Genomic DNA, 14211 nt, shown 5'->3' on the forward strand with positions numbered 1-14211 from the left:
TAACATCCAACTGCTGAAAAGATTAAGCAGGGAATCTGGTTATCCATCTGTCACTAGCTTATAGTTATAATGTGATTTTTTTTTTTTTTTTTGTCAACACAATCCTGTTATTTAAATGACTATTGCAGTTACGTAACATATACAGTTGTACTTCTGTTTTTTTTATACAGTGAAATGGACAAGCAGAAGTCTTCCCTGATTGATGCCTTATGTCGGAAAGGTTGTGCCTTAGCTGATAAACTTCTCCAGCTCCAGCTTCAGGAAGGAGCGGTCTCAAGTACAGAAACAGTGCCAGAAGATAACCCAGAGAGCTGCTTCAACATCTTGACAGATGTCTTTTGGGAGATACAGAAGTGGGCTGAATTAAGTGATAACAAAGTAAGAACCAATCCAAATCTGTTTAATGTTATGAATAAGTAGCAATTGCTTTGTGTCAGATTCTGTAACAAAAGAACAGGACAGGCCCTGCAATAATTTTTTTGTAGGTTTTAATGTTTCACGTGTGAAAACAGTTGTTAAAAATGGATTTTTTTGTGAGGCAAGATGAAGTGTAGAGTACAATAGTAGGTTAAAAGTACAGCTTCATCAGTTTGCTGATATTCCTTGCAGCCTTCAGAATGCTGGAAAAGTTATTTATCCAAGATATTAATTTTTCACTTTCTGTTGGATTTTAGTGATAGCATTTCAGCAGCCACTGCCAATTTTCTTAGATGCCTGCTTGTTTCTCTGTATTTGCATCTGTTGCTGTTTCTGTATAGAATAGACCCCCTTTTCTGTTTTTGATCGTTAGCTGGTAGTATGACCTGAGCAATAAGGATCAGCGGCCTTCTGCTGGACCCAATTTGACACTGTCCATGGCAGATTGCATGCTACTTGAACCTGAACAAGTTAAGTAATCTTAACTACCATAACCCATACTTTCAGGCTGTCAGTGAAAGTGGATTCACCTTCAGATAAAGACTTCTCTAGGCCAACATTTCTCAAATGGTGAAGCCAGCCTGTCTGAGAAAGCCTGAGCCTGTTTGAGGAGAAGACTAAACATGTGGGCTCAGGTTAAGTGCCAAAGGATAATAATCAATGAATTTGTGTCATTGATTGCAGAACAGTAGTAAATAGGATCTTGATTATTTCAGCTTTGTATGTGGAGGGAAGTGGGGGGGTCATTCTGTGTGGTTTTTTTTTTTGGTATATGCATATCTAGCTTACACACATATGCACACACACATTTGTATATATGTGTATGTGCATATGAGTGCTTTTGTATGTGTGTATAGAAACACAGAACTTAGTCTAAGCTTCAGTAGATCGATACTAAAACCATCGATTGTAAAATGTGGGGAAAAATAGATGAGACCATAATGCGCGTACTCTGAGGCACATCCTTGGACTGTGAAAACAAAATTAAGTCAGCTGCACATAACTAGTGCCTTTATAAGGATATCTGAACAACTGACAAATGATAGGAAATATACAGCTTGGCAGTCATGGGTGTTAGAGCTGTCTCTAGTTAAATACCAAGGTGAGATAAGTGAAGCAAAATGAAGATCTTACTTTGAGGCCTTATCTGACTTGAGTCACTATAGCTTTCCAGATTCTTGCCTCCATATTCCTGTTAAGACCCAGAGGAAGTAATCTCAGATTTTGTGTCTGGAATTTCCACTTCCATTACACCTCTTTACTCTTTGGCCTGACACAGAAAGCTTAAACTGAGAGAAGCCTTCTCTTGTCCAAGTGCATACAGAATTTCTTATATTGAGAAGATGGATACTCTAAAGTGGCCATTCCTTCCTCCAGGAAGAACCCAAAAATTCCTAACCCTTGTGATCAACTTGGGTTAGGATGTAAAGATGCAGGTAAGCACAAACATTTTGCATTTTGCACCTTACAGTGGTCTTGATCTTCCCATTTCAGTTTACCTTCCTAATGAGAGGGCTGTATTGCACATTAATGCACCAGTAGCTTCAGAAGTAGCATGCCTCACAAACTTTTTGTTGGTGTTAAACACAGGCCGGTGTTGTCACTTTGCAGAATACTGGACACTTCACACTGTTGTCAGAGTTGGCTTTGCATTTGTGCAGCTACATTAATCACAATGCCAGACAATGGATGCTTCAGTGGCAAGTTGAAGAGCCCACCTGAGCTCATTCTTTGTGCAGGGAAGAAAGAACCCCCAGGACTTGATCTCTACATAAACCAGATAAATCTCAGGACCTTGTTTTTTATCCTACAGGCTGTATAGGGGGTGATGAGATCAGCCGTATGTAAACAAAGAAGGTGGCATGTGACAGCATCAGTTGTGCAGAAGGGTGATGCAGATCTGGTAGTGGGCCATAGGGCATTTATCTGACAGGTTTTCACATCTAAGGGAAGTGAGCAGACTGGAGATGTTTGCAGTCATCACCTGTGGGTTATCCCTGCTGTGGTAGCCCTCGGCCTGCCCGAATACCAGAGTCAGTAATTTTCTGTGTTGGCTTTTGCTTGCTGTCTGACGTCAGGTCGTCAGTGCTATAAAGGAAGGCAGCTGACACCATTAGGTCAGTCTTTCTTGCCACGGAGCCCATAGCAGAAGCAGTTTGCAAGTGTGCCGATCGGTCACTTCCAGAGTTTGAATTACAGCTGAAAACTTCTAAAAAAAAATAAGTACCCACTGGGGATCCGACTTTTCTTGAACAAACCAATGTCCGAAAAATTTAACAATTGTCTCACCTGTTGAAAGCAAATACAACACTGAGACTTCCATTCATACTGCGTCACTTGTTTAGGCCAAGACCATGACGTCCCCCATTGCTGGTTCTGTACCCTCTTTAACGTGAGAATCATTTGTTGTAGAGCTCTTTTTGTAGCCAGGTATTTTTGTCTTCGGTCTCCGCATTCCGAAATGGCGTCCATCTGCCAACCTTCTGTAGACATTCCAAAAAAACGTAAAGATAAAGGTAGAGACAGACCACACAAGGCTGAGCCTTCCATTGACTCTACCGCTAAGCAGGTCATCAGTGCTCTGGAATTCAGTGAGGCACCTTCACAGCCCCTGATGTCCAATTCGATATTTTCGCAGACCTCTACTGAAATCCTTTTAGAGTTCAGTATGCCGCAGAAATCTTTGTCTTCCGAGCCTTTGGTTGTCTCTGCCTTGGTTGGGTCTGGAGCCGCGATGTTGGCACCGGCTTCCGAGGAGGTTTTTCGCACTACCGAATCTAGACAAAAAAATGTCTTCTCCTCTGACTACCTTTTCTCTCAGACCGATGGATACTCTTGGGCCTAGAGGTAAGGTCACTCCTAGGAAAACTACCTCTAGCCACCATTTTACTCCTGCTCCACCACCCCAAGCTCAAATGCTTAAAATTGCGGAGGATCTTATCACCCTTATCAGGGGTAGTCAGGCCACATCTTCTAAAAGTAAAAGAGAACTTTCTCCTGAAATCCTAACGGAACAGGATTCTGAGGAGTTTGATTATTCAGATTTTGAAGAGGAACAATGTCTGACTGCTTATGAGGATTCAGATGCAAAGGAATCCATTCCTTTTTCCTCCCCACCAGAAGATCTTTCCTTTTGGGGGAACCCTTCACACCCTCAGGAAACATTTCCACTGTGAATCCCAGAACTTCCCTCAGTCTAAGAATAGACTAAGAGAATTTCTGGACCTGCCCCAGCACAGACCTTTGGCCATCCCTCCAGTCTTAAAGGTGGTTTATGATGTTTTCCATGAATCCAGCTTAACCCCGGATGCCCTCCCACCTGCTCCCAGGAAACCTGACAGAGTACCAGATTCTCACAAATACCTATACAGAAATCCTGCTGCAGACCCAGAGGTCATTACACAGTGGCCAAAAGGAACCAAGGCTAGTTCTGCAACAAATCCTGTTCCTTCTGAAAAGGACTCCAGAGCACTGGACAGATGGGGCAAAAAGTATACACCTCTGCAACCTTAGCATTCAGAGCACTGAACTGCCAGTTCCACATGTTAAAATATCAACAACACACTTTGGAACTATTAAAACAAAAGATTTCAACCTTTCCTGACTCTGCCAATTCGAAAGAGTTAGCAGATTTACTGCACTCTACTTGTCAATTGGCTAAACACTCATTACACTGTGGATATGATGCCCTAGAAGCTTCAAGCAGGGCAGCAGTGTCAGCATCTGTCATTAGGAGACATGCATGGTTGAAGGAACAACTTCTCCCTGATCATGTCAAATCTAAATTACTTAATGAACCCTTGGATAAGGACCACTTGTTTGGAGTAAAAGCAGAAGAGGTGCTTAAAAAGATGGAAGACAAAGCAAAATCTATGCAAACAGTAAAAGATTTCCTTCAGGTACAACTTCCTAGGTTCAGCAGGAATTTTCCCTCAAAACACTGGTCCTTTCCTGCAGACAGGGGCAAGGTAAGCCCAGCAGGGACAGAACACCCAGACTCTTATCCCAGGGACAGCAGAGAACCAAACAGTGGACCACTTCCAGTCCAAAGGCAGAGAGTTCTAAGTCATCCCTCTATGGTAAAAACTCTCAATGACTCTCTCTCTTCCGTCTGCCCCCTTATCACTCACCAAAAACCAGGAGGAAAGCTCTCCCTCTGCAAAGAAAATTGGCTTTCTGTAACAAAGGACCAATGGGTCTTAAAGATAATTTTTCAGGGATACAAATTCTCCTTCAACGAACTCCCAAGTTTAAGAGGGTACACAGACTTAGCTCTAAATCAGTGGGCAGAGGCATTGAAACAAGTCCAAACTCTCATATCCCTAGAGGCAGTAGAACCTGTCCCCTTAGATCAAACAGGCAAAGGCTTTTATTCCAGACTATTCCTTGTTCCCAGAAAAGAGGGCACTTGGTGCCCCGTCCTGGATCTGTCCATTCTGAACACCTTCCTGGCGGTCCCCAAATTCACAATGCTAATTTTGCAGCAGCTGCTGCCTATGCTGACAAAGAATGCCTGGTTAGTTACCCTAGATCTAAAAGATGCCTACCTCCACATCCCCATCAGGGAATCCTGCAAGAAATTCCTTCACTTCAGAGCAGGCTCACAACACTTTCAGTTCTCTGTGCTACCCTTTGGCTTATCTACTGCTCCCAGGGTGTTCACCAAATGCTTAGCCCCGGCCATAGCCTTTTGCAGAAAGAAAAATATAGAAATTTACCCTTATCTGAACAACTGCCTCATTCAGGCAGACTGCAAAGGCTTTTCAAGGGCCTCCTCTTTGTCAAAACCCTCCTAACCTCCTTAGGGTACACCATCAAGAAGAAATCAAAGCAAACACCCTCCAGGAAGATCATTTTCTTGGGAGCACTGCTGGACACAGCATCCCAAATAGCCTTCCTATACCCAGAAAAGCAGAGCTTCCTGTCTCTCTGTTTTACCCAGCTGGCTTCCAGAAGTCACCTCACTGTGAGGAAGTTCCTCCAAGCCTTGGGTACATGGCATCTTGCATCCTTCTAATTCCTCTGGCCAGGCTTCACATGAGAAAACATCAGTGGTACCTAAAGCACCTTTGGTGTCAGCACTCTCAATCTCTAGAGACCTCTCTCCCTTTGATACCATGTATAAGGGTCGAATTTATGTAGTGGGCAGGGGCCTGTGCCCAGAACAAGGGTCTTCCCTTTACCCTCTGCCCAGCTGAGTAGACCATTACCACCGATGCCTCAGACATTGCTTGGGGCGCTCACCTAAAAGGCAGGTACACCCAAGGTCTTTGGGATGCCCAGAACCTTCCCTTACACATCAACCAGAAGGAAATGATGGCAGTGCAAAAGGCTCTGACATCCTTCAAACACCATCTCAAGCCAAGGGTTCTCCTTATCAAACCAGACAACACCACAGGAATGTGGCACATCAACAAACAGGGAGGGACCCAATCTTACCCTCTGTGCAGGCTAGCCATGAACCTCTGGCTGACAGTCTCTTTCATGGGACTCTGGTTTTCGGGCTGATTGAGGGATACCTGCAGGCAGATAACCCAAGTGTGATGACTGCAACAATGAATACACTCGAACATCTACATTTATGGTAAGTGTACACAACTGTACTTAATGTACAGGCAGTCCTGGTTTCCCACCCTCCTTCCCCCTTATATCTTCTTTCTTTAGGGAGACATAAGTTTCTAATGGTGGCTTTTAACCACCAGGACCACTTTACCACATTCACTTGGACCTTTGATTGGTTAGAGCAAGAAAAATGGATGTAATTTCAACGACTGCCTTCCTTTATTGCACTGACGACTTGATGTCAGACAGCAAGCAACAGCAGCCAACGCAGAAAAGCATTGACTTCGGGCCAGCTGAGGGCTACCACAGCAGGGATAACCCACAGGTGATGACTGCAACAGTGAATACACTTGAACATCTACATTTATGGTAAGTGAACACAACTGTACTTTATCCCTTATATATAGTTACATTCCTCTGCTGCCTAGTCACTGTCTGCTAGGAATAGATCACCCTGGAGACTGACCAGTTTGCTTAATCAGAAAATTGTGTATTGTCCTTTTTCTGCTCAGTTCAGCAGGGCAGGATAAAGATGATAGTAGATGCATTCTGCTGTCAACACATGGGAAGTTTCTTGTATACCTTTCCATGCTGCCATCTTGTTCTGCTGCAGTAATAAAATTCAAAGGGGAAAGACCACTTCAGGTGCTGTTATGACCAGTGTGGTCAAAGTGTGCAGATTCAAGACTCCAAGGCCTATTAAAAATCCAGTACAAGCCAGTAAAGCTGTCCTCATTTGGGGTATCAGATAAATCCACTGCAGGATATGGTTGCTTCTTTCGTTATGCTGCCCCCTCTGAATTTTTTGTGTAGAAGTTTCAGAGATGATTAAAGCCACTTCAAAGTTCTGATCAAGTGCATGCTGGTAATAAAAGAATATTCCTATCCATGCAGATCTGCCTTCCTTACATTCAGGGGGAATTGTTTGATTTGTTTGATAAAAACACTTTTTACAATAACTTTCCTTTTTTTTTTTTTTTTTTTTTTTTTTTTTTACTTTAGGACCCTTCTTGATGACTCCTCTACCCTCACCCAAGTGGTCCAGTAGCTTGCGGGGGGGGGTGAATATTAGTGGGCTAGATGAAAGCCCTACAGCCCATTCATTCATTCATTCATGGCCAGAAATCCAAATCAGAAATTTGTTCCCTGGTGAGAGTCGGGTGATGGGGGTTGGCCTACTCTCACCCTGTTGGAGCCCTCTCCCCCTTTTCAGCTTCTCTGAGCTCTGCAGTCACTATCTCCCAAGGGGAAGCATGCATTTGCAGAAAGATTTTTCATTTGCTCCTGCTCATTCCATTGACATTACTAAAGTGCTAACAGAATTTAGGCTTTTTTAAAAACGCCTAATTTACAATACAATATGCATAATGTAATGACATCTAGATCTTTGAATGAAAAAAAAAATGCAGTACTTATAATCCACCTTTGATTGGCACTCTTCAAGCTTTTCAGAACACTTGCGAAAAGTATTTGAGAGTTAAGCTGAATCGCAATTTACAAGCTGACAATCTTTCAGCTGATGAGAGAGCTGCTTTAAATTGTTTGATGAAAAATAAGGATGTAAGGGTCATGAAAACAGATAAGAGTGGCATGCTGGTGAACATGAATACCTCTAAGTATTCTGTTGCCATAAATCTACTGAATGGGGAGTTCTATTATAAGGTAATTTCCTGTGATTTCATCCATAGCAGATTTTCTACAGTAGACAACACATTATATGATTTACAATAAAAACAATTTCCACAAGATGAAGTGGCACACAAATCATAACGGAACTGGATCCAAAAATACTGCATACTAGCGAAAAAATTTTTTATCGCTTTCGTCCCAACAGGATCGTCTTCAGACCAACACTAAACAACAATGAACAATGCTCTTATATAAGATAAGATAAAATGGGTCTATATTAAAAGCTGGAAATGACAAATGCTCAAGTCTATGTACATCGATACATAAAGGTCGATGTACATAAACAGCGAAACATGAAAACATTGAAATTTCAAACGCAGAACGAGTTCTGTCGTCAGAATGCACCACACAGGTAAGTAAAAGATAACACTAAATATGTAATTTAACACACTTTTGCCGAAGCCCCCCACACCCCACTACCTTAACATACCAACTCCGAGACCGCACTATAGTGGGGAAAAGGATATATTTCCTTATCCCCACCATCGCGCTGCTGACCAGGAAACAGGTTCGGTGTTTGAAATTTCGCTGTTTTCGTGTTTTGCTGTTTATGTACATCGACCTTTATGTGTTGATGTACATAGACTCGAGCATTTGTCATTTCGGGCATTTAATGTAGACCTGATAAAACACACCCCAATCAGTTGAACATCACACATTTACACAATTAAGAGTTCATTCAAAGAACTAACAAACAGAATATTGTTAAAAAAATAACTATATTATTAAAAAAAACATATGCAAAGACATTTCCTATACAGTAATAACCTTGCTCATATCCTCAGAATTGTGAGGTTTTATACATTTTTAATCTCCTTTTCTTTAGGTAACACTTTATATTAGTCGAATCATTTGGCTGTCTGCTCATTTTGCAGAGAGCTTTACATAGGAATGTCCACTAGAAGTTTAGGCCAAAGAATCAAAGAACACCTGTATGCCATTAGGGTTAAAAATCTAGACAATGCATTATATAGGCATACTGTCAGGTGTCCAGAATATAAAAAAAAAAATTATTTTCTGTTTTGGAGCAGAGGAATTTGAGAGGTGGATGTTATAAAGATCAGATTGAACAAAGGGAGACTGCATGGCAGTTAAAACTAGGGGCAGATAAACACCCAGGGATGAATGATTCGACTAATATAAAGTGTTTCCTAAAGAAAAGGAGGTTAAAAATGTATAAAACCTCACAATTCTGAGGATATGAACAAGGTTATTATTGTATATGAAATGTCTTTGCATATGTTTTTTTTAATAATATACTTATTTTTTTAACTATCATTTTTGTAAGTTCTTTGAATGGAATCTTAATTGTGTAAAGGTGTGGTGTTCAACTGATTGGGGTGTGTTTTATCTTATCTTATATAAGAGAATTGTTCATTGTTATTTGGTGTTGGACTAAAGAAGTTCCTGTTGGGACAAAAGTAATAATAAAATATTTTTTTTTCACTAGTATGGTGTATTTTTGGATCCAGTTCCACTTGGTCAGTGGTTATTGTTTGTGTGGAGTTTTTGTGCCACTTCATCTTGTGGAAATCGTTTTTATTGTTGGTTTTTTTTGGCTTTCCTGAGATGGCTGGTGTGAGCAAGGATCCCCTTTTGGAAGTGACTGTCCATTCCACACCCACCTTGAGGGAAGGTGAGGTATTAACCTTGTTGGTGCGGTCCATGAGTAATATGCAGAAGAGCTTGAATGAGTTGTTGAGAGTTAATGACTTGAATGAGTTGTTGAGAGTTAATGACTTGAATAGAAAAAGACATTCTAGATTCTTGTCCTCAGTTATTTCTAAGGAAGACATAGGAGAAACCACAGTCATTGATAATAGGATGACAGGTGGTTATGATCTCAATGTCAACAACAATTTCAAAGACATCAGTGTGGTTTTGGACATTGAACATGACCCTTTTGTGAACATGGATGTCAATTTGAGGTCCTGGACTGGTTTGTTGCAAACACCCAAAATAGAGAAAGAAACAAGGTCATTATTGACTAACTTGGAAAAGTGTCTTAGGAAATATAGTAGAGACCAAGTATTTTGAAAAATGTATTAGTTTAAGTGGTTGCAAAGGGGCTACATTTTTTTAAATGCCCTAATGGGGTGTTACCCTCCAAGGATTTTTTTGAGGAGGTAGTTTCCTTCTTTACGAAGTCTGGACTTGAATTTTTAGGACTGCTGGTGGGGAAGAATAAGCAGTGGATCATTGAAATTAAAAAGGAAATCCTCAGGTTAGAGGATTCCCTCCAGAAATTATCTAGTGTGCCGGGCTTAAAGATTATTCCGGTATGTTTTTTAACATCAAAGAATTTGAGAAAAGCCTAGTGCAGAGGAAATTCAAGAAACTGCAATGGGATTTGGCAGCATACGGGTCGAATAAAGCTTATTCTCATTTTACAGAGGTAAAAAATAACAAAAGACCCTTTAATTCCTACAAGCGAGAGACGGGTTACCAGGGTAACTGCTTGACCAATCAGAAGTCTGTTGGGAGGGACCAAGTTGATTTGAGGGATGTTCAAATGCTCGTCTCCCTTAGTGGAGGTGAAGGAAGTTCCAGTAATGGTGCAGTTTCCTTGGAGGAAGTTGACAAAGCAGTTAAGAGGATGGTCGTTGATGTCAGGGCAGAGAATCATGCTTCTAGTAGCCTTGAGCCCCCTTTAGGGGTTGGATTGATGGGTGACCAGACCCAGAAAGATGAAAATGAAACAGCCATTCGGAAGGCCTTGGTGAGAGCATGGAAGGAGTTAATAAAATTGACTGCCATGATGTGAATACTGGACTAAATGGTAAATTGTTTAATTTATCTGATCATTCTTTTACTGCTGAACAGATTTCAGTTTTGGCTTTAGGGTTGAATTTCATCCCTAGTAAAAGGATGGATTTGAGCGGGACACTCATTGACTTAAAAATGTTTTGTCGCAAGTTGAATCTTGCCTATGTATTTGCTGATGTTTCGGTAGAAAAACATTTATTTTATAAACCAACACATATTATCCAGTGTTGACTAACACGTCGAAGGTCTTTGAGAGTAGTTGTGAAGATGATATTAGAAAGTTGGCCAATGAGAAACCCCGGAGAATATTTTATAATCTTTCTTTTGACCAGCGCTTGGCTTTAGAAGAATTGAAGCAGCTTAAACATCTATGATTTATGAAAGCCAACAAGGGAGGGGGTTAGTTATTATGGAACAAGATGGATATGTGGAGGCGATAGAAAATAGTTGAAGCCCCTACTGTGTCGGCTTGTTATAGGAAAATATGGGTAGACATATGAATTACTCATGGAAGGTTATGTTTGTTTGGAGATGTATGAATTTATGAAAATATGAACATCCTTTGTTAGGGGTCCTTTTCGGGATCCCTAAGATTCATAAGGATTCTAACAATCCTTCGTTTCGACCAGTAGTTTCTTCTCCACAATGTGTGATGGAAGGAATCTCCTTGGTGCTTTATTATTTATTAAATCCCAAAGATCAGGTTGAAAAAAGGGAGACTGCATGGCAGTTAAAACTAGGGGCAGATAAGCAGCCAGGGATGAATGATTCAACTAATATAAAGTGTTTCCTAAAGAAAAGGAGGTTAAACATTTATAAAACCTCACAATTCTGAGGGTATGAGCAACGTTATTATTGTATATGAAATGTCTTTGCATATCTTTTTTTTAATAATATAGTTGTTTTTTAACAAAATTATGTTTGTAAGTACTTTGAATGGACTCTTAATTGTGTAAAGGTGTGGTGTTCAACTGATTGGAGTGTGTTTTATCTTATCTTATATAAGAGCATTGTTCATTGTTGTTTGGTGTTGGTCTGAAGAATTTTCTCTTGGGACGAAAGTGATAATAATAGAATTTTTTTGACTAGTACGGAGTATTTTTGGATCCAGTTCCACATTATATGATTTATTTTGTCAACATGCGTTTGACTATCAGACTTATTGCCTTTTGCGTGTGGAATTTCCAAAAATGGCTGTGCTTTTCAGAATTCCTAAGGTTTACAAAAACCAAACAACTCCACCTTTTAGATCAATTGTGTCTGCTGCATTTTGAGGACTGAGCCTATTTCTATCTGGCTGGAAAATACTTTGAACCCTGTGGTACAAGCTTCTCAGTTTTATTTCCATAATTCATGGATTTGTTAGAGTTACTAGGGAATTTAAGTATTCCTAAGATTCCCTTTTATTTTTGCTTCACTTGATGTAGCTTCCTTGTACACTTCCATCAATCAGGAGATTGACATTGATTACTTGAGAAAATATTTGGACAGCTTTACCACTTTCACTAGCCAGGAAGTTAATACCATCTGTGTTATTATGGAATTAATTCTGGACAACATTTTTTTTAGTTTTGATGGGAGATTATTCAAGCAAACTTCTGGTGTTGCCATGGGGGCCCCTTTCTTTCCTAATTTGTTCATGGTGATGTGGGGACAAAAAAAATGTTATTCAGCACCCTAATTTAGACAAAATCTTGTTCTACAGATGTTACATAGATGACCTTTTTATTTATTTATTTATTTTGGGGGGGGGGCAGCTGTGAAAAGTTTGCCTTCTTTGTAAATGACTTGAATGAAAGTACTAGCCTTATAAGGCTTAACATTGGTGGCTTTGGTACCAGTATTAACTTTTTGGATATTCACTTAACTTTTGATTATGCTAATGAGGTATTCGTTAGCCAAATTTTTAAGAAGTGAACATTCATCAATCAGTATTTGCAGAGACAGCATGCATCCTATGCATATGAAACATGGTGTTGTCAAAGGGCAGCTCATATGTTTGAGCAGGCTTACCTCTGAATAAGTGTTTTTCTGAGTGAATAATGCAAGTTGTGCAGCTTTTTTATCGTAGAGGTTATGGCGTGCATTGGCTCAGAAAATAGAGGAAGAGGTTATTTTACTAAGAAATACAAAAGCTTGGCCCATTTTGAGAAAAACTTTTTCATCTGAAGTTTGTGGTCCTACTCCTCTGAAAGTGAATGTAGAGAGCAGGAAGAATTTTGTCTCAGCTTTTCCTTTGCCTATTTGTAATGACATATGGGTTAATAAGGAGTGGATTATTGACAACTGGAAGGTGCTTATGGGCATTGCAGATTTGGTCAACATTATTGGGACTCAGCCTACTTTCACCTTTAAGAAGCCCCAATGCATTAATTCCATTTTGGAAAGAAGTACAGCCACCTCTACAGTGAAGAAAACTAGTTTAGCATATGCTACTTACAGTTGTGAACACTGGAAACAATGTAGATACATTTTTGGGCCAAACAAAGATTTGACTGTCGTTCCAACTGTGTTGGGTACAGTGCTAACTGTAATTCATGTCATAGTTTATATAAAGACAAAACTATTAGAGCACTCAACAGAAGAATTTATGAGCATTGTTTGGCCGTTAAAAAGAAAGACTTTTCAAATGCCTGGCCTTAGTGAATCTATTAATATTAAATGTTTTTTCTGCAGCGTAAGTATACTTGAATATTTAATTAACATTTAAATTCAGATTTTTGTTTTTACTTATTTTATGTTTATTAGTTAACGGTCTTCGTATACTAATATTTAGGGTATGTTCCTTTAATTTGTTTTAAGCGTGATGTAAGCCATTGCAAGTTTCTATTGGTCTGATTGGATCATTTGACCTTTTTGGAGGGTTATTTAAATGGTTTTGATTTTTGATTTTTTCTGATGAAGTTCTAATGAAATTAAAGAACAAAAGCACTTAAGAATTAATCTTTTATCTGTAGATATTCATCGCTGCCAGTGGAGTTTGTTTTAACAAATACAATGCAACTGAAAGATCTGTAACGGTTAAATATAAAATAAGGTCAATCCATTTATTGGTAATTGCAGTTTAGCTGAAGGCTTATCTGAGTTGAAAGCAGTGGATAGAAATATGTGTATTTGTTAAAATGAGAAGAAGACTGGTGTTTGATTACAGAGCATTCTGTTAAGTTGTATAAAATATAGAGATCATGATTGTGCCTGTTATTGTAACCAGCTTATATTTTTGAGGTGTGGATGACAAGAAATTCAGCAAATACTCTTGACATCCATTTAAAGAATGCACAAAGCTGTTTATGATTGGAGACCCAATCATAATTCTCTGTAGTGTATAGAGCTTTATCTGCTCTGTGTACTACCAGTTACAGACTTTGAAAGGCAGTAAAGTAGTTAGTAATATCAGGCAAATAGGTGGCAGAAACAAAAAATCCCTCTCTAAAACTAATGACTGTTATACTTCGTTCTGCCACGCTTTGTTGTTTATTAAAGCTGTTTTACTTTCCGCAGCTGCTTTTGTCATCTGGCACTGTCCCCTTTTAGTCCCTAGCATGAAACCCAATCTTAAAGCATAGATGTCCTTAGCAAGCTTTTTTTAAGCACCTCTAACCTCTGTTAGGATTGAGCCTCTGATTAGGTTTGCCCTTAACAAAGATTATTTTTTCCCAGTTTTTGAAGCATATTCATTGAACAACAATGCAGTACAAGTAGTCTTGAAGCATTTAGTATCAAGAAGAAAAGGTTGTTGTCAATAGGGTGAGCTGTATTATATATTCTGGGAGTAAA

General features: G+C 39.6%; 1 protein-coding gene across 2 annotated transcripts in view; it reads left to right on the forward strand.

Moving 5' to 3' along the window:
• Positions 1–14211, forward strand: part of TPP2 (tripeptidyl peptidase 2) — a 2672548-nt gene that overhangs the window by 2462601 nt on the left and 195736 nt on the right. For both annotated transcript variants that reach the window (XM_044071246.1, XM_044071247.1), the window contains one exon: positions 171–378. In XM_044071246.1, the coding sequence (XP_043927181.1) occupies positions 171–378 (208 nt within the window). The remainder of the gene's footprint in view (positions 1–170; positions 379–14211) is intronic.

Source organism: Protopterus annectens, chromosome 5.part0 (assembly GCF_019279795.1).
Source record: "Protopterus annectens isolate FY-2018-M chromosome 5.part0, PAN1.0, whole genome shotgun sequence".
NCBI lineage: Eukaryota > Metazoa > Chordata > Ceratodontiformes > Protopteridae > Protopterus > Protopterus annectens.